This window comes from Caretta caretta, chromosome 23 (assembly GCF_965140235.1).
Source record: "Caretta caretta isolate rCarCar2 chromosome 23, rCarCar1.hap1, whole genome shotgun sequence".
In the NCBI taxonomy this organism is placed as follows: domain Eukaryota; kingdom Metazoa; phylum Chordata; order Testudines; family Cheloniidae; genus Caretta; species Caretta caretta.
Genome location: NC_134228.1, coordinates 4,600,317 through 4,620,370, shown reverse-complemented (window position 1 = coordinate 4,620,370; position 20,054 = coordinate 4,600,317). Strand labels below are relative to the sequence as shown.

The following is a 20,054-nucleotide window of genomic DNA, read 5'->3' as shown; positions in this document are numbered from 1 at the left end:
TCTGGCCGCAAAGGGGGCATGTACGCACAGCTCTTTTGAGCGGGAGCCCAAGTCTGCAAACCTGGGCCCCGAGACGCGCTGCGGCGGGCTGTGCAGATGTTCCCTTGCGTGGTCACCGACAGCCTGATGTGACCGGCCTGGACGTCCTTTCTAGAGCCTTTGGGCCCATCAAAGTCAGGCTCTTGGTGGTTTCATCTTGGGAAACAGGCTGGTGGAGCCCTCGCTAAGGTGCAGCTTCCAGTGACCCTGCACTGAAGTACCTCCAGGTGCCGCACCGATGCCCTGGAGGACAAGGACACAGACCACCGCGGCTCGGCCACACAGGAAACTTGACTGGAACAGCTCCTGGGAAACAGGCTTTTGCTGGGGCAAGGACAGCCGGTAGGGAGGTATTGGACGGAACAGGGTTTCCTGCAGAAAACGCCAAGCTGTCAAACCCGAAGCTTTTCCCACAAGAGGGGCAGCTTGGGCTGAACTTTCTCAGCTCCACCATGGAATTCCTTCTCCAAACCAGCCAGCCGCCATCGCCTGATGCTCACAGCGCTCACCTCGCCCGCTGGAGATGGGGGCGGGGGAGGGGGCCTGCGGGGTTCAAATCCCCGCTTGGCTTGATTCAGAGCAGCGGCTTGTACCTAGATCGCCCCCTTCCCAAGTAGGTGCCCTAACCATTGGGCTGTACAGTGGGTATCTCCTTCTGGCCCAATGTGTATTTCATTGAATTCACACCCTACCCCAAGCCAGAATAACTTCCCTCTGTAGACAAGCCCAGGAGAAGTGACGCAACTTTCCTGTATCTTTGGCTCTGTGGCACTTATTTTAAAAAGTGCTCTGCTAGATGAGATCACAGGCCAGCAATACCTGTATCCTGTCTCTGACAGCTGCTAGTCTCACTTGCTGGAGAGCAAAATTCCAGGAACAACCTCCTCCCCTGCCCTCTCCACCCACCCACCCACCCACATACACAGCGTGGGCAATGGTGTAATAATCTGTTTGATGGGGAAAGAAGAAGAGCTCTGTGTAAACTCAAAAGCTGGTCCTCTCTCACCAACAGAAGTTGGTCCAATAAAAACTATGACTTCTCCCACCTTGTCTCAGCAGGGGAAAGAGGTTGGTTTTCACTCTGATGCAAGAGGGCTGAGGTTGGAGGCAAACAGGTCTCCTCTCTGTGTTTTCAAAAAGAAAAGGAGTACTTGTGGCACCTTAGAAACTAACCAATTTATTTGAGCATAAGCTTTCGTGAGCTACAGCTCACTTCATCGGATGCATACTGTGTTTTATTAGCCACATATTCCAAAACTTTTTGCCTCAAGAACATCATATGGCATTGAGTTCCACAGGCTAACAGTGTGTTAATGGGGGAAAGGGAGCATTGCTTTCACTCTCACTGAGAGTCTCCAGGTTCTGGTATTACAAGCATGTGAGAAGGCAGCCACACTTGGAGCAGAATTTATTCCTAGACATGTACAATAGTCCACAGAAACCTTATGGTAAAACCATTCTCCCCAAAATCCCGAAGTACAAGGGGCTCACAGCAATTTTCCACTCAGGAAATCCATTCCAGCTCACCTTCCTGAGAGTCCATTTCTGTCGTATATTGTGGTCCTGCCTCTTTAAAATTAATCATGCATAATTACCAGAGGACATCCCATGATGCAGACACCACTCCAAGCCTGCCTGCTCATCGTTCCCAGTCTGTAGGAGCCATCATGGCCCTAAAAGAGAGTCCTGGTTTAAACTAGTCTCACTCTGGTTCTTGAAGCGAAGAGATTGCAGCATACTCACAAGGAAGACACTCTCGGCTTTCTAGCCATCCAGCCATCTATCTATCTATCCCCATAGCCACTCACCCATCATCCATCTACCTAACCTCATGGTGGAAAGCACGCTCTGCATGAAGCAAGGAGTGGCTGTTTTTGTCAGGGGCCCAGCAGATTAGTAAACGGTGCAAACTGCTAAACCCAGACAAGAAACTGTAATCCACCGGTCAACTGGAACCTGAGTACTGAACCTCAGCGAGTGTAAACGAGTTAAAAGCATTAAAAAACTGGGACATGGAGGGTTGCAAGCCACCCCCGCCTTTAGCCTTCCCAGATAATCTTGCTGAGGATCGGAGAAGATGAGGACAAGGTTTCCAAGTCTATATAGGAGCAGATTAAAAAAAAAAGAGAAGAGGACATAAAAGTAGCCATTTTAGTGCTCATAGGGGGAGGAGGCGGTTCTGGAGGTGTATGTAACATGGTCTGACAGGTGCCATCTGAAAATGCTCCCACTTTGGCTGCGGTGTTACTGCTTAGGGAGGAATGTAACCCCGAGAAAACCGCTGTGTTTGAATGATACCCGTTCTGATCTCACGCAGAGAAGCGTCCCCGAGCTGAGGCAAAGAGCAAGAAATGGAGAGTCTGGAAATACTGAGAAATGGCATCATCACAGGTTTTGCTACTCACAGCTAGGGGCGCCTCCTGCTGGCCGCTCTGGGGATTAGCTCTTTCAGCCCCACGCCCTCTTCTTGCCGTTTCTTGGCTCGTCGTCTCGCTCTGTGGCCCCCTCTCTTGCTCCTGCCGCACCCCGACTTGGTGGCTTAGCTCACCGACCAAGTCACAAGAGTCCTCCCCATCCGGGGTGCTATCAAAGTCCTCCACAGTGTCCCCGGCCATCCTTACGTCCACTTTCCTGGTTGAGTCTCCCCCTCAGTAACTTGAGGCCAATGGTCCTCGCCAGTCTTCGAGATCACTGCCCATCTGTGCCACTCATTCAGGAATAGGGGAATCCAGGCCCACCCTCTACTCTGGGTTCCAGGCCAGGGCCCCAAGCTCCTGCACCGAGGTCTGTGCTACCCTAAACCTTCCTGTCTCTCCCCAGGACAACTTCCCAGGCTTGCCTTTTCCATCCTTCCTCTTCAGTCCAAAACCCCTTTTGCCAGGGGAGCAGCAGTAGCTCTTTTCCTGCTACGAGCTCCCTGGTTTCACGGAAACCCCTCCTGTCCCTACACAGGTGAGCTTCCCCCATTAAGGTTCTCCTCTCAGTGTAAACTACGTGAACCCCTTCAGTGCGAGCATGGGGAACACAGCCCGTCCCAGGCACGCTCGGAGACAAAACTGTGGTCAGTGTCCTCGATAAAGGACAGTCGGAAAGGTTGGCGAGGGAGCCCTGTTTGCTGAACCTCACAAACCATAAAGCCACAAATCATCTCTCGGCCAGCTACTGCCCAGCGCGAAGGGGCTCTTGCCCAAAAGAGGACTCAGGGCAGCGTGGGCCTGGGCCCAGCCATCCAAACTTGGCAGCCAAGCGGAATCAACACCAGCTTCTTCTCAGGTGCTGGGTTGTGTCACAGAAAGTAAACTGATAATGGAAGTCAGGGGCACGTGCCAGAATGATACCGAGACTTGGAGGGCAATTTTGTGCGAGAGATGACAAGCGAAACAGACTGAGCCAATGATAAGGAATGAGCTCTAACTGGTAAGCATTAACAACCTCTGACTCACCCACGGGAAGATTTAACACTGAGCCATCAGCAATGCTCTGATACACTACTCAGCCCTGGGTGGGGGACCTTGTTTGTTTGACATGGGATTTACTGGGCGTGATTTTGAGAAAGAAGAAAGGGAGGTGTTGCCCATGGTGCCACTGTGTCTTTGAAATTAGGTTGGTCTACAACTGGGACACCTAGGAAAGCTAATCCAGATCAACGAAAGGGGTGAACTGGAAGAGGGTTACTTAAACCCCGTTCAATCCCAGTGTGGAGACTGTTGTGCAGAATTAAAGTGGCCTTAATTCCGTTTAGCTGAATGGTGAATTAAACTAAAGCAAATTCAGGCCATTTGAACAATGAATAACAGCATCCACACAGGGACTGAAGTGGCTGAACAAATCCACTTCTATTCACACCTCTGGTTCATTCAGATTTATTTCCCTGCATGTCCCCGTGTAGGGCAGCGTTTAATCGTGTGTAATCACCAGATGCAGATAGAGGGTGCACACCCCAGTCTGCGTCTTTGGAGCCATCCTGTAATGTAACGAATAAAGAGAGTTCTGCTTTACAGTGTACATCCCTGGTCTCACTCCGGTTCCTGAAGGGCAGAGGCTGCCGTACATTCATGAGGAAAACGCCCTCGGCTGCTTGTGCCTGCTAGAAAACAGGACGGTCCCGGGCCATCCGCCCTGAGCGCTCCCAGCTTATCTTCTCTCCTGTGCCACTTCTCCGGTAGTGCCGAGCCAGGACTCCTGCTTCTGGGACTCCCCTCCCCAGTGCCAACCCTCTTGTTTTGGGCTCTGCTTCCTCTAACCAGCCCCTCTGCTTCTTCCCCTAGTTCCTAGGGGCCCCCTGTGCAAGTGCTCCTGCCCGCAGCTGCCAAGGGGCAAAATGTGTGTGTGTGTGGGGGTGTTATGGGGCGAGAGGGAAAGGATTACCACCTTGAAACACTGGGGTCAGCAGTGACACCAAGGCGAGAGTGTCCCCACCCGCGCTCCCTGCAGTGCAGTGCCCCCTAGTACTGCACTGGGGTACTGGGGTCAGCATGTACTGCAAGGGGAGAGCACCTCCATCCCTGCAACACAGCGCCCCCTAGCATTGCACTGCATGGTGAATAAACGTACCCTCGAGAGCCACTCCCCCGCAGGACAGGGGCAGTCTCCCGGAGGGGGGCGGGGGGGCCCATGGTGGGAAGCTTGCACTGCTGCTGACCCTATTCTGAGCAGGAAGCCACCCTGAAGAGGTTTGGCTAACCAGGAAGCAATGCTTCCATTTGGAAAAAACTCTCCCATCCCACACCTGGGCCATTTCTTTAGGTGCCTAAATATAGATGTCAGAACCTAACGGCAAGCCCTTGTGTCTGAGCATCTGGCCCAGAGCCAGGAGAAAGACTACATCTTTCCAAACAGGGAAGTGTCCTGCATTGCTGTGGGCGCTGGCCTGCCTGGTTACACCTGTAAGCCTTGCTTGGCCTATTTAAAAGCCTTGACAAGAATCTGTGATTTATACGGATTGGCTCCAACCCCAGCGAGGAAGTGGGACGAGCAAGCGAAGACACGGCTTGGGAAAGAAAGGGAATCGCGAGTGGAGAAAGTGTCACTGAACAGAGCACAGAGCAAGGTGCCAGTGTGTAAGGCCCTGGAGTGAGGACTGAAGCCATATTGCCGGCTCTGTGCTGATTTAGAACCTCAGATGGGTCACCTCTCTGGGCGGTTTTGTGTCTTTAGCTGAGGGCTCCTTGAGGGACTGTCGGGACAAGGTGATGTCTCAGCATCACAGGTGAGCTTGCAGCTCAGATTCGCACATTCTAGCCTCCGGACTATGGCAGCGAAGGCCAGCGTCTTTTCGTTATGGCTTTTGCATCTCCTCGCTGGAGATCTGATATCTGTTTTGTTAGACTCATGAGAAAATCCATCTCTGATGGAACGGAAAGCTATCTGTCCAAAGGACTTGGCTGGCTCCCCTCTCTACAGCATCTGAGCCCCTCGTAATCTTTAATGTATTTATTGTCACAAGGCCCCTGAGGTAAGGCACTACTGTTATCTCCATTTCACAGATGGGGAAACCGAGGCACAGAGAGACTAAGTGACTTGCCCAGTGTCACACCAGAAGACAATGACGGAGCAAGGAATCGAATCCTGGTCTCCCAGAGGACAGGTTAGCGCTCTAAGCACTGAGCCATCCTTCCTCTCTGGTGTTACCTGAAAGCACTGTTTAGTAAACTCCTAATCATCACGGTCTCTTGCCTCTAGCCAAACAAGCTGGTTCTTACCCTTCTCAAGGTGCTTATCTAAGGGTATGTCTACACTACGGAATAAGGTCGAATTTATAGAAGTCGGTTTTTTAGAAATCGGTTTTATATATTCAAGTGTGTGTGTCCCCACAGAAAATGCTCTAAGTGCATTAAGTGCATTAACTCGGCGGAGTGCTTCCACAGTACCGAGGCTAGAGTCGACTTCCGGAGCGTTGCACTGTGGATAGCTATCCCACAGTTCCCGCAGTCTCCGCTGCCCATTGGAATTCTGGGTTGAGATCCCAATGCCTGATGGGACTAAAACATTGTCGCGGGTGGTTCTGGGTACATATCGTCAGGCCCCCGTTCCCTCCCTCCCTCCGTGAAAGCAAGGGCAGACAATCGTTTCGCGCCTTTTTTCCTGAGTTACCTGTGCAGACGCCATACCACGGCAAGCATGGAGCCCGCTCAGGTAACCGTCACCGTATGTCTCCTGGGTGCTGGCAGACGCGGTACGGCTTTGCTACACAGTAGCAGCAACCCCTTGCCTTGTGGCAGCAGACGGTACAGTACGACTGGTAGCCGTCATCGTCATGTCTGAGGTGCTCCTGGCCACGTCGGCTGGGAGCGCCTGGACAGACATGGGTACAGGGACTTAATTTAGAGTGACTTGACCAGGTCATTCTCTTTAGTCCTGCAGTCAGTCCTATTGAACCGTCTTATTGTGAGCAGGCAGGCGATACGGATTGCTAGCAGTCGTACTGTACCATCTTCTGCCGGGCAGGCAAGAGATGAGGATGGCTAGCAGTCGTACTGTACCATCTTCTGCCGAGCAGCCATGAGATGTGGATGGCATGCAGTCCTTCTGCACCGTCTGCTGCCAGCCAAAGATGTAAAAGATAGATGGAGTGGATCAAAACAAGAAATAGACCAGATTTGTTCTGTATTCATTTGCTTCCCCCCCTCCCCCGTCTAGGGGACTCATTCTTCTAGATCACACTGCAGTCACTCACAGAGAAGGTGCAGCGAGGTAAATCTAGCCATGTATCAATCAGAGGCCAGGCTAACCTTCTTGTTCCAATAAGAACGATAACTTAGGTGCACCATTTCTTATTGGAACCCTCCGTGAAGTCCTGCCTGAAATACTCCTTAATGTAAAGACACCCCCTTTGTTGATTTTAGCTCCCTGAAGCCAACCCTGTAAGCCGTGTCCTCAGTCGCCCCTCCCTGCGTCAGAGCTCTGTTAGTGTGGGAGGACAGCATGAGCTCGGAGAACATTTCATCGCGAGTGCGTTTTTTTTTCTTTCTAAGCTTCACTAGCCTCTGGGAAGGAGAAGATCCTGTGATCATTGAAACACATGCAGCTGGTGGAGAAAAAAAAAGGGACAGCGGTATTTAAAAAGACACATTTTATAAAACAGTGGCTACACTCTTTCAGGGTAAACCTTGCTGTTAACATTACATACATAGCACATGTGCTTTCGTTACAAGGTCGCATTTTGCCTCCCCCCACCGCGTGGCTACCCCCTCAACCCTCCCCCCTCCCCGTGGCTAACAGCGGGGAACATTTCTGTTTAGCCACAGGCAAACAGCCCAGCAGGAATGGGCTCCTCTGAGTGTCCCCTGAAGAAAAGCACTCTATTTCAACCAGGTGACCATGAATTATATCTCACTCTCCTGAGGATAACACAGAGAGATAAAGAACGGATGTTGTTTGAATGCCAGCAAACATACACTGCAATGCTTTGTTCTACAATGATTCCCGAGTACGTGTTACTGGCCTGGAGTGGTAAAGTGTCCTACCATGAAGGACGCAATAAGGCTGCCCTCCCCAGAAACCTTCTGCAAAGGCTTTAGGAGTACATCTAGGAGAACCGCGAATGCCAGGGCAAAGTAATCCTTTCACATGCTTGCTTTTAAACCATGTATAGTATTTTAAAAGGTACACTCACCAGAGGTCCCTTCTCCGCCTGCTGGGTCCAGGAGGCAGCCTTGGGTGGGTTCGGGGGGTACTGGCTCCAGGTCCAGGGTGAGAAACAGTTCCTGGCTGTCAGGAAAACCGGTTTCTCTGCTTGCTTGCTCTGAGCTATCTACAACCTCCTCCTCCTCATCATCATCTTCTTCGTCCCCAAAACCTGCTTCCGTATTGCCTCCATCTCCATTGAAGGAGTCAAACAACACGGCTGGGGTAGTGGTGGCTGAACCCCCTAAAATGGCATGCAGCTCATCATAGAAGCGGCATGGTTGGGGCTCTGACCCGGAGCGGCCGTTCGCCTCTCTGGTTTTCTGGTAGGCTTGCCTCAGCTCCTTCAGTTTCATGCGGCACTGCTTCGGGTCCCTGTTATGGCCTCTGTCCTTCATGCCCTGGGAGATTTTGACAAAGGTTTTGGCATTTCAAAAACTGGAACGGAGTTCTGATAGCACGGATTCCTCTCCCCAAACAGCGATCAGATCCCGTACCTCCCGTTCGGTCCATGCTGGAGCTCTTTTGCGATTCTGGGACTCCATCATGGTCACCTGTGCTGATGAGCTCTGCATGGTCACCTGCAGCTTGCCACGCTGGCCAAACAGGAAATGAGATTTAAAAGTGCGTGGTTCTTTTCCTGTCTACCTGGCCAGTGCATCTGAGTTGAGAGTGCTGTCCAGAGCGGTCACAATGGAGCACTCTGGGATAACTCCCGGAGACCAATACCATCGAATTGTGTCCACAGTACCCCAAATTCGAGCCGGCAAGGTCAATTTAAGCACTAATCCACTTGTCAGGGGTGGAATAAGGAAATCGATTTTAAGAGCCCTTTAAGTCAAAATAAAGGGCTTCATTGCGTGGACGGGTGCAGGTTTACATCGATTTAACGCTGCTAAATTCGACCTAAAGTCCTAGTGTAGACCAGGGCTAAGGACGGTTACTCCTACCCTATAAAAGAGGGTAGGAAACAAAAGCAAAGAGATTTGCTTAAGGCCAGACAGCAGGTTAATGGCTGGAATATCATGCACGTCTCCCCGCTGGACCATACTCCTCCGCTTTACACTGCTCTCAGGGGGAGTCCAAAGGCCCAGCCCCTAACACAATAGGGCATCAAAACTTACTGGGGGTTCTAGCTTCTACTGTAATAGAAATCATAAATAGCAGTAATGGAATACACTGACCAAGCACGCCTGCTACGGCTGATCCGAAAGGGATAACTGCCTTCTATTGCTTCCAGCTGCTGGAATGAGTCCATTAGCTCACACGGTTGAGATCTGGGCTCTGGAGCTAAAGATGACAGGCTCAGTCCCTGCCGCTGACCGACGGGTGATACAGCAGTCATAACAAGTGACCAGTCAGGAGACAGGAAAGAGGCACCAAAAAGATCTGAAAGTGCCTTACAGAGAGAGACTTAATGAGCACCATCACAGAAATGTCAGGTTGGAAGGGACCACAAGAGGTCATCCAGTCAAGCCTCCTGCACTGAGATAGGACGAAATAAACCAGCCCAGCCCTGACAGGCATTTGTCCAACTTGTTCTTTAAAATCTCCAGTGATGGGGATCCCACGACCTCCCTTGGACGCCTGTTCCAGAGCTTCACTCCCCTGAGAGTTAGAAAGTTTGTCCTGATATCTCACCGAAATCTCCCTTGCTGCAGATTAACCCATTGCTTCTTATCCTACCTACAGAGGGCATGGAGAACAATTGATCACCATCCTCTTTGTAACAGTCCTTAACATCTATGACGACTGCTCTCAGGTCCGCTCCCCCGGCAGTCTCCTTCTCACAAGAGTGAACAGGCCTATATTTTTTATCCTTTCCTCCTCACAGGTCAGGTTTGCTAAACCTTTTGTCATTTTTTTGCTCTGCTCCAGACTCTCTCCAGTTTGTCCACATCCTTCCTAGACTGCGGCCTCCCCCCGCAGGCAGACACAGCACTCCACCCGAAGCCTCACCAGTGCTGACTGGAGCAGGACAATTACCTCTCATCTCTTACACCTAGCACTCCATCTGCTTCACATATCTAAAAGGATACAGAGAGTTGATTACAATGTATCAGTACCTTCACGGGAGAAAATACCAGGTACTAACCCAGGTGTGGCCAACCTGTGGCTCCGAAGTCACATGCAGCTCTTCGGAAGTTAGTATGTGGCTCCTTGTACAGACACCGACTCTGGGGGCTGGAGCTACCGGCACCGACTTTCCAAGGTGCCAGGGGGTGCTCACTGCTCCACCCCTGGCTCTGCCCCCACTCCACCCCTTCCTGCTATGCCCTCGCTCCCCCCCGCCCCTCCAAGCCTCCTGCCCACCACAAAACAGCTGATCGGGAGATGCAGGGAGGCGCTGATTGGCGGAGCTGCCGGTGGGCGGGAGGCGCTGGGAGTCGGGGGGGGGGAGCTGCTGACGTATTACTGTGGCTCTTTGGCAACATACACTGGTAAATTCTGGCTCCTTCTCACTCTCAGGTTGGCCACCCCTGTACTAAAGGCTCTTTAAGCTACTGGAGGAAGGCCGAACAGAACTGATGACAGAGATCCCCTTGGGACTGTCACCTGATGTGCTGAAATTACCTCTGAGCTCGTTATTCCTGCCAGCTTGGGACTCCAGAACCCTGCCTTGTTGAGCCAGACACGCTAGCCTGCTGCAACACAGACCCAGGGTCTGGTCCACGCCCCCAAAGCTGCAGATTTAACTGAAAACAGCTCAGCAAGTTACTTATCTCCAGGACCCAGACACCCAGCTCCCAATAAGATCGAAACTCTAAATAAATCCCTTTTACTCTACATAAAGCTTATACAGAGTAAATTCGTAAATTGTTCGCCCTCTATATCACTGATAGAGAAAGATGCATGACTGTTTGCTCCCCCAAATATTAATCACTTACTCTGGATTTATTAATAAACTAAAGTGATTATATTAAGTATAAAAAGTAGGATTTAAGTGGTTTCAAATAATAACAGACCGAACAAAGTAAGTCACCAAGCAAAATAAAGTAAAAAACACATAAGTCTAAGCCTCATACATTAAGAAACTGATTACAGGTAATATCTGACCCTCAAAGATCTTCCAATAAGCTTCTTTCACAGACTAGATTCCTTCCTAGTCTGGGCCCAATCTTCTCCCCTGGTACAGTCTTTGTTGGATCCAGCAGACATCTCAGGTGGTAAGCCAGGGTCTTCTCATGACTGGTTTCAGAGTAACAGCCGTGTTAGTCTGTATTCGCAAAAAGAAAAGGAGTACTTGTGGCACCTTAGAGACTAACCAATTTATTTGAGCATAAGCTTTCGTGAGCTACAGCTCACTTCATCGGATGCATACTGTGGAAAGTATAGAACATCTTTTTATACACACAAAGCATGAAAAAATGGGTGTTTACCACTACAAAAGGTTTTCTCTCCCCCCACCCCACTCTCCTGCTGGAAATAGCTTATCTAAAGTGATCACTCATGGTGGAATTGCTCAAGAAACTCCCTGAAAAAGCACAAGATCAAATCCGCACAGACACACCCCTGGAATCCCGACCTGGGATATTCTATCTACTACCCAAGATCCATAAACCTGGAAATCCTGGGCGCCCCATCATCTCAGGCATTGGCACCCTGACAGCAGGACTGTCTGGCTATGTGGACTCCCTCCTCAGGCCCTATGCTACCAGCACTCCCAGCTACCTTCGAGACACCACTGACTTCCTGAGGAAACTACAATCCATCGGTGATCTTCCTGATAACACCATCCTGGCCACTATGGATGTAGAAGCCCTTTACACCAACATTCTACACAAAGATGGACTACAAGCCATCAGGAACAGTATCCCCGATAATGTCACGGCTAACCTGGTGGCTGAACTTTGTGACTTTGTCCTTACCCATAACTATTTCACATTTGGGGACAATGTATACCTTCAGATCAGCGGCACTGCTATGGGTACCTGCATGGCCCCACAGTATGCCAACATTTTTATGGCTGACTTAGAACAACGCTTCCTCAGCTCTCGTCCCCTAACGCCCCTACTCTACTTGCGCTATATTGATGACATCTTCATCATCTGGACCCATGGAAAAGAAGCCCTTGAGGAATTCCACCATGATTTCAACAATTTCCATCCCACCATCAACCTCAGCCTGGTCCAGTCCACACAAGAGATCCACTTCCTGGACACTACAGTGCTAATAAACAATGGTCACATAAACACCACCCTATACCGGAAACCTACTGACCACTATTCCTACCTACATGCCTCCAGCTTTCACCCTGACCACACCACACGATCCATCGTCTACAGCCAAGCTCTGCGATACAACCGCATTTGCTCCAACCCCTCAGACAGAGACAAACACCTACAAGAGCTCTATCAAGCATTCTTACAACTACAATACCCACCTGCGGAAGTGAAGAAACAGATTGATAGAGCCAGAAGAGTTCCCAGAAGTCTCCTACTACAGGACAGGCCTAACAAAGAAAATAACAGAACGCCACTAGCCGTCACCTTCAGCCCCCAACTAAAACCCCTCCAACGCATTATTAAGGATCTACAACCTATCCTGAAGGATGACCCAACACTCTCACAAATCTTGGGAGACAGGCCAGTCCTTGCCTACAGACAGCCCCGCAACCTGAAGCAAATACTCACCAACAACCACATACCACACAACAGAACCACTAACCCAGGAACCTATCCTTGCAACAAAGCCCGTTGCCAACTGTGCCCACATATCTATTCAGGGGACACCATCACAGGGCCTAATAACATCAGCCACACTATCAGAGGCTCGTTCACCTGCACATCCACCAATGTGATATATGCCATCATGTGCCAGCAATGCCCCTCTGCCATGTACATTGGTCAAACTGGACAGTCTCTACGTAAAAGAATAAATGGACACAAATCAGATGTCAAGAATTATAACATTCATAAACCAGTCGGAGAACACTTCAATCTCTCTGGTCACACAATTACAGACATGAAAGTTGCGATATTACAACAAAAAAACTTCAAAACCAGACTCCAGGGAGAGACTGTTGAATTGGAATTCATTTGCAAATTGGATACAATTATCTTAGGCTTGAATAGAGACTGGGAGTGGCTAAGTCATTATGCAAGGTAACCTATTTCCCCTTGTTTTTTCCTACCCCCCCCACCCACCCCAGACGTTCTTGTTAAACCCTGGATTTGTGCTGGAAATGGCCCACCTTGATTATCATACACATTGTAAGGAGAGTGATCACTTTAGATAAGCTATTGCCAGCAGGAGAGTGGGGTGGGGGGAGGTATTTTTTCATGCTTTGTGTGTATAAAAGATCTTCTACACTTTCCACTGAATGCATCCGATGAAGTGAGCTGTAGCTCACGAAAGCTTATGCTCAAATAAATTGGTTAGTCTCTAAGGTGCCACAAGTACTCCTTTTCTTTTTGCGAATACAGACTAACACGGCTGTTACTCTGAAACCTGTCATTATGCAAGGCACTGCATTTAGCCGTATGGAGTGGAAATCTATCAACTGCATGAAAAAACTTGTACAGATACAGACAGACATCATCTTCCTTTCCAAATGCAAACAGATGGACATCATACCAAAAGGACTGAAGGTAAAAAATCCATTACAATCTACATACCACACAGACTATGCTGATAGCTTGTGCCACATGGTCTCAAAGAAACTGCGGAACCACCTGATCAACATCCTCTACGGCAAACAGGGAAAGATAAAGAATGAGCTCTCAAAAATGGATACTCTCATAAAAAAAACAACCTTCCACACAAACTTCCTCGTGGCTGGACTTTACTAAAACTAGACAAGCCATTTACAACACACACTTTGCTTCTCTACAAAAGAAAAAGGACACTAAACTTTCTAAACTACTACATGCCACAAGGGGCCACAGCAATGGTTCCCTCAACCCACCCAGCAATATTGTTAACCTATCCAACCATACTCTCATCCCAGCAGAAGCAGCTGTCCTATCTCGGGGCCTCTCCTTCTGCCCCTCCACTCCCACGAACATGATACATTTGTGGTGACCTAGAATCCTATTTTCAACGTCTCTGACTCAAGGAATATTTCCAACACACCTCTGAACAACATACTAACCCACAGAGACCTTCCTACCAACACTACAAAAAGAAGGATTCTAGGTGGACTCCTCCTGAAGGTCGAGACAGCAGACTGGATTTCTACATAGAGTGCTTCCGCCGACATGCACGGGCGGAAATTGTGGAAAAGCAGCATCACTTGCCCCATAACCTCAGCCGTGCGGAACACAATGCCATCCACAGCCTCAGAAACAACTCTGACATCATAATCAAAAAGGCTGACAAAGGAGGTGCTGTTGTCATCACGAATAGGTCGGAATATGAACAAGAGGCTGCTCGGCAGCTCTCCAACACCACTTTCTACAAGCCATTACCCTCTGATCCCACTGAGAGTTACCAAAAGAAACTACAGCAGTTGCTCAAGAAACTCCCTGAAAAAGCACAAGATCAAATCCGCACAGACACACCCCTGGAACCCCGACCTGGGATATTCTATCTACTACCCAAGATCCATAAACCTGGAAATCCTGGGCGCCCCATCATCTCAGGCATTGGCACCCTGACAGCAGGATTGTCTGGCTATGTGGACTCCCTCCTCAGGCCCTACGCTACCAGCACTCCCAGCTACCTTCGAGACACCACTGACTTCCTGAGGAAACTACAATTCATCGGTGATCTTCCTGGTAACACCATCCTGGCCACTATGGATGTAGAAGCCCTCTACACCAACATTCCACACAAAGATGGACTACAAGCCGTCAGGAACAGTATCCCCGATAATGTCACAGCTAACCTGGTGGCTGAACTTTGTGATTTTGTCCTTACCCATAACAATTTTACATTTGGGGACAATGTATACCTTCAGATCAGCAGCACTGCTATGGGTACCTGCATGGCCCCACAGTATGCCAACATTTTTATGGCTGATTTAGAACAACACTTCCTCAGCTCTCGTCCCCTAACGCCCCTACTCTACTTGCGCTATATTGATGACATCTTCATCATCTGGACCCATGGAAAAGAAGCCCTTGAGGAATTCCACCATGATTTCAACAATTTCCATCCCACCATCAACCTCAGCCTGGTCCAGTCCACACAAGAGATCCACTTCCTGGACACTACAGTGCTAATAAACAATGGTCACATAAACACCACCCTATACCGGAAACCTACTGACCACTATTCCTACCTACATGCCTCCAGCTTTCACCCTGACCACACCACACGATCCATCGTCTACAGCCAAGCTCTGCGATACAACCGCATTTGCTCCAACCCCTCAGACAGAGACAAACACCTACAAGAGCTCTATCAAGCATTCTTACAACTACAATACCCACCTGCGGAAGTGAAGAAACAGATTGATAGAGCCAGAAGAGTTCCCAGAAGTCACCTACTACAGGACAGGCCTAACAAAGAAAATAACAGAACGCCGCTAGCCGTCACCTTCAGCCCCCAACTAAAACCCCTCCAACGCATTATTAAGGATCTACAACCTATCCTGAAGGATGACCCAACACTCTCACAAATCTTGGGAGACAGGCCAGTCTTTGCCTACAGACAGCCCCCCAGCCTGAAGCAAATACTCACCAACAACCACATACCACACAACAGAACCACTAACCCAGGAACCTATCCTTGCAACAAAGCCCGTTGCCAACTGTGCCCACATATCTATTCAGGGGACACCATCACAGGGCCTAATATCATCAGCCACTCTATCAGAGGCTTGTTCACCTGCACATCCACCAATGTGATATATGCCATCATGTGCCAGCAATGCCCCTCTGCCATGTACATTGGTCAAACTGGACAGTCTCTACGTAAAAGAATAAATGGACACAAATCAGATGTCAAGAATTATAACATTCATAAACCAGTCGGAGAACACTTCAATCTCTCTGGTCACACAATTACAGACATGAAAGTTGCGATATTACAACAAAAAAACTTCAAAACCAGACTCCAGGGAGAGACTGTTGAATTGGAATTCATTTGCAAATTGGATACAATTATCTTAGGCTTGAATAGAGACTGGGAGTGGCTAAGTCATTATGCAAGGTAACCTATTTCCCCTTGTTTTTTCCTACCCCCCCCACCCACCCCAGACGTTCTTGTTAAACCCTGGATTTGTGCTGGAAATGGCCCACCTTGATTATCATACACATTGTAAGGAGAGTGATCACTTTAGATAAGCTATTGCCAGCAGGAGAGTGGGGTGGGGGGAGGTATTTTTTCATGCTTTGTGTGTATAAAAGATCTTCTACACTTTCCACTGAATGCATCCGATGAAGTGAGCTGTAGCTCACGAAAGCTTATGCTCAAATAAATTGGTTAGTCTCTAAGGTGCCACAAGTACTCCTTTTCTTTTTGCGAATACAGACTAACACGGCTGTTACTCTGAAACCTGTCATTATGCAAGGCACTGCATTTAGCCGTATGGAGTGGAAATCTATCAACTGCATGAAAAAACTTGTACAGATACAGACAGACATCATCTTCCTTTCCAAATGCAAACAGATGGACATCATACCAAAAGGACTGAAGGTAAAAAATCCATTACAATCTACATACCACACAGACTATGCTGATAGCTTGTGCCACATGGTCTCAAAGAAACTGCGGAACCACCTGATCAACATCCTCTACGGCAAACAGGGAAAGATAAAGAATGAGCTCTCAAAAATGGATACTCTCATAAAAAAAACAACCTTCCACACAAACTTCCTCGTGGCTGGACTTTACTAAAACTAGACAAGCCATTTACAACACACACTTTGCTTCTCTACAAAAGAAAAAGGACACTAAACTTTCTAAACTACTACATGCCACAAGGGGCCACAGCAATGGTTCCCTCAACCCACCCAGCAATATTGTTAACCTATCCAACCATACTCTCATCCCAGCAGAAGCAGCTGTCCTATCTCGGGGCCTCTCCTTCTGCCCCTCCACTCCCACGAACATGATACATTTGTGGTGACCTAGAATCCTATTTTCAACGTCTCTGACTCAAGGAATATTTCCAACACACCTCTGAACAACATACTAACCCACAGAGACCTTCCTACCAACACTACAAAAAGAAGGATTCTAGGTGGACTCCTCCTGAAGGTCGAGACAGCAGACTGGATTTCTACATAGAGTGCTTCCGCCGACATGCACGGGCGGAAATTGTGGAAAAGCAGCATCACTTGCCCCATAACCTCAGCCGTGCGGAACACAATGCCATCCACAGCCTCAGAAACAACTCTGACATCATAATCAAAAAGGCTGACAAAGGAGGTGCTGTTGTCATCACGAATAGGTCGGAATATGAACAAGAGGCTGCTCGGCAGCTCTCCAACACCACTTTCTACAAGCCATTACCCTCTGATCCCACTGAGAGTTACCAAAAGAAACTACAGCAGTTGCTCAAGAAACTCCCTGAAAAAGCACAAGATCAAATCCGCACAGACACACCCCTGGAACCCCGACCTGGGATATTCTATCTACTACCCAAGATCCATAAACCTGGAAATCCTGGGCGCCCCATCATCTCAGGCATTGGCACCCTGACAGCAGGATTGTCTGGCTATGTGGACTCCCTCCTCAGGCCCTACGCTACCAGCACTCCCAGCTACCTTCGAGACACCACTGACTTCCTGAGGAAACTACAATTCATCGGTGATCTTCCTGGTAACACCATCCTGGCCACTATGGATGTAGAAGCCCTCTACACCAACATTCCACACAAAGATGGACTACAAGCCGTCAGGAACAGTATCCCCGATAATGTCACAGCTAACCTGGTGGCTGAACTTTGTGATTTTGTCCTTACCCATAACAATTTTACATTTGGGGACAATGTATACCTTCAGATCAGCAGCACTGCTATGGGTACCTGCATGGCCCCACAGTATGCCAACATTTTTATGGCTGATTTAGAACAACACTTCCTCAGCTCTCGTCCCCTAACGCCCCTACTCTACTTGCGCTATATTGATGACATCTTCATCATCTGGACCCATGGAAAAGAAGCCCTTGAGGAATTCCACCATGATTTCAACAATTTCCATCCCACCATCAACCTCAGCCTGGTCCAGTCCACACAAGAGATCCACTTCCTGGACACTACAGTGCTAATAAACAATGGTCACATAAACACCACCCTATACCGGAAACCTACTGACCACTATTCCTACCTACATGCCTCCAGCTTTCACCCTGACCACACCACACGATCCATCGTCTACAGCCAAGCTCTGCGATACAACCGCATTTGCTCCAACCCCTCAGACAGAGACAAACACCTACAAGAGCTCTATCAAGCATTCTTACAACTACAATACCCACCTGCGGAAGTGAAGAAACAGATTGATAGAGCCAGAAGAGTTCCCAGAAGTCACCTACTACAGGACAGGCCTAACAAAGAAAATAACAGAACGCCGCTAGCCGTCACCTTCAGCCCCCAACTAAAACCCCTCCAACGCATTATTAAGGATCTACAACCTATCCTGAAGGATGACCCAACACTCTCACAAATCTTGGGAGACAGGCCAGTCTTTGCCTACAGACAGCCCCCCAGCCTGAAGCAAATACTCACCAACAACCACATACCACACAACAGAACCACTAACCCAGGAACCTATCCTTGCAACAAAGCCCGTTGCCAACTGTGCCCACATATCTATTCAGGGGACACCATCACAGGGCCTAATATCATCAGCCACTCTATCAGAGGCTCGTTCACCTGCACATCCACCAATGTGATATATGCCATCATGTGCCAGCAATGCCCCTCTGCCATGTACATTGGTCAAACTGGACAGTCTCTACGTAAAAGAATAAATGGACACAAATCAGATGTCAAGAATTATAACATTCATAAACCAGTCGGAGAACACTTCAATCTCTCTGGTCACACAATTACAGACATGAAAGTTGCGATATTACAACAAAAAAACTTCAAAACCAGACTCCAGGGAGAGACTGTTGAATTGGAATTCATTTGCAAATTGGATACAATTATCTTAGGCTTGAATAGAGACTGGGAGTGGCTAAGTCATTATGCAAGGTAACCTATTTCCCCTTGTTTTTTCCTACCCCCCCCACCCACCCCAGACGTTCTTGTTAAACCCTGGATTTGTGCTGGAAATGGCCCACCTTGATTATCATACACATTGTAAGGAGAGTGATCACTTTAGATAAGCTATTGCCAGCAGGAGAGTGGGGTGGGGGGAGGTATTTTTTCATGCTTTGTGTGTATAAAAGATCTTCTACACTTTCCACTGAATGCATCCGATGAAGTGAGCTGTAGCTCACGAAAGCTTATGCTCAAATAAATTGGTTAGTCTCTAAGGTGCCACAAGTACTCCTTTTCTTTTTGCGAATACAGACTAACACGGCTGTTACTCTGAAACCTGTCATTATGCAAGGCACTGCATTTAGCCGTATGGAGTGGAAATCTATCAACTGCATGAAAAAACTTGTACAGATACAGACAGACATCATCTTCCTTTCCAAATGCAAACAGATGGACATCATACCAAAAGGACTGAAGGTAAAAAATCCATTACAATCTACATACCACACAGACTATGCTGATAGCTTGTGCCACATGGTCTCAAAGAAACTGCGGAACCACCTGATCAACATCCTCTACGGCAAACAGGGAAAGATAAAGAATGAGCTCTCAAAAATGGATACTCTCATAAAAAAAACAACCTTCCACACAAACTTCCTCGTGGCTGGACTTTACTAAAACTAGACAAGCCATTTACAACACACACTTTGCTTCTCTACAAAAGAAAAAGGACACTAAACTTTCTAAACTACTACATGCCACAAGGGGCCACAGCAATGGTTCCCTCAACCCACCCAGCAATATTGTTAACCTATCCAACCATACTCTCATCCCAGCAGAAGCAGCTGTCCTATCTCGGGGCCTCTCCTTCTGCCCCTCCACTCCCACGAACATGATACATTTGTGGTGACCTAGAATCCTATTTTCAACGTCTCTGACTCAAGGAATATTTCCAACACACCTCTGAACAACATACTAACCCACAGAGACCTTCCTACCAACACTACAAAAAGAAGGATTCTAGGTGGACTCCTCCTGAAGGTCGAGACAGCAGACTGGATTTCTACATAGAGTGCTTCCGCCGACATGCACGGGCGGAAATTGTGGAAAAGCAGCATCACTTGCCCCATAACCTCAGCCGTGCGGAACACAATGCCATCCACAGCCTCAGAAACAACTCTGACATCATAATCAAAAAGGCTGACAAAGGAGGTGCTGTTGTCATCACGAATAGGTCGGAATATGAACAAGAGGCTGCTCGGCAGCTCTCCAACACCACTTTCTACAAGCC

The 20,054-nt window shown here is 48.6% G+C and overlaps 1 protein-coding gene across 3 annotated transcripts in view; it reads right to left on the bottom strand.

Moving 5' to 3' along the window:
- LOC125628027 (sphingolipid delta(4)-desaturase/C4-monooxygenase DES2) overlaps positions 1 to 20,054 on the bottom strand; it is a 43,732-nt gene that overhangs the window by 11,071 nt on the left and 12,607 nt on the right. The window contains exon 1 of one of the 3 annotated variants that reach the window (XM_048832724.2): positions 7,655 to 8,261. The exons of the other annotated variants lie outside the window; for them this stretch is intronic. Within the exon in view, the coding sequence (XP_048688681.2) occupies positions 7,655 to 8,063 (409 nt within the window). The 5' untranslated portion in view covers positions 8,064 to 8,261. Of the gene's footprint in view, positions 1 to 7,654; positions 8,262 to 20,054 lie in introns of those variants that run through there. 3 annotated transcript variants of the gene reach the window in all.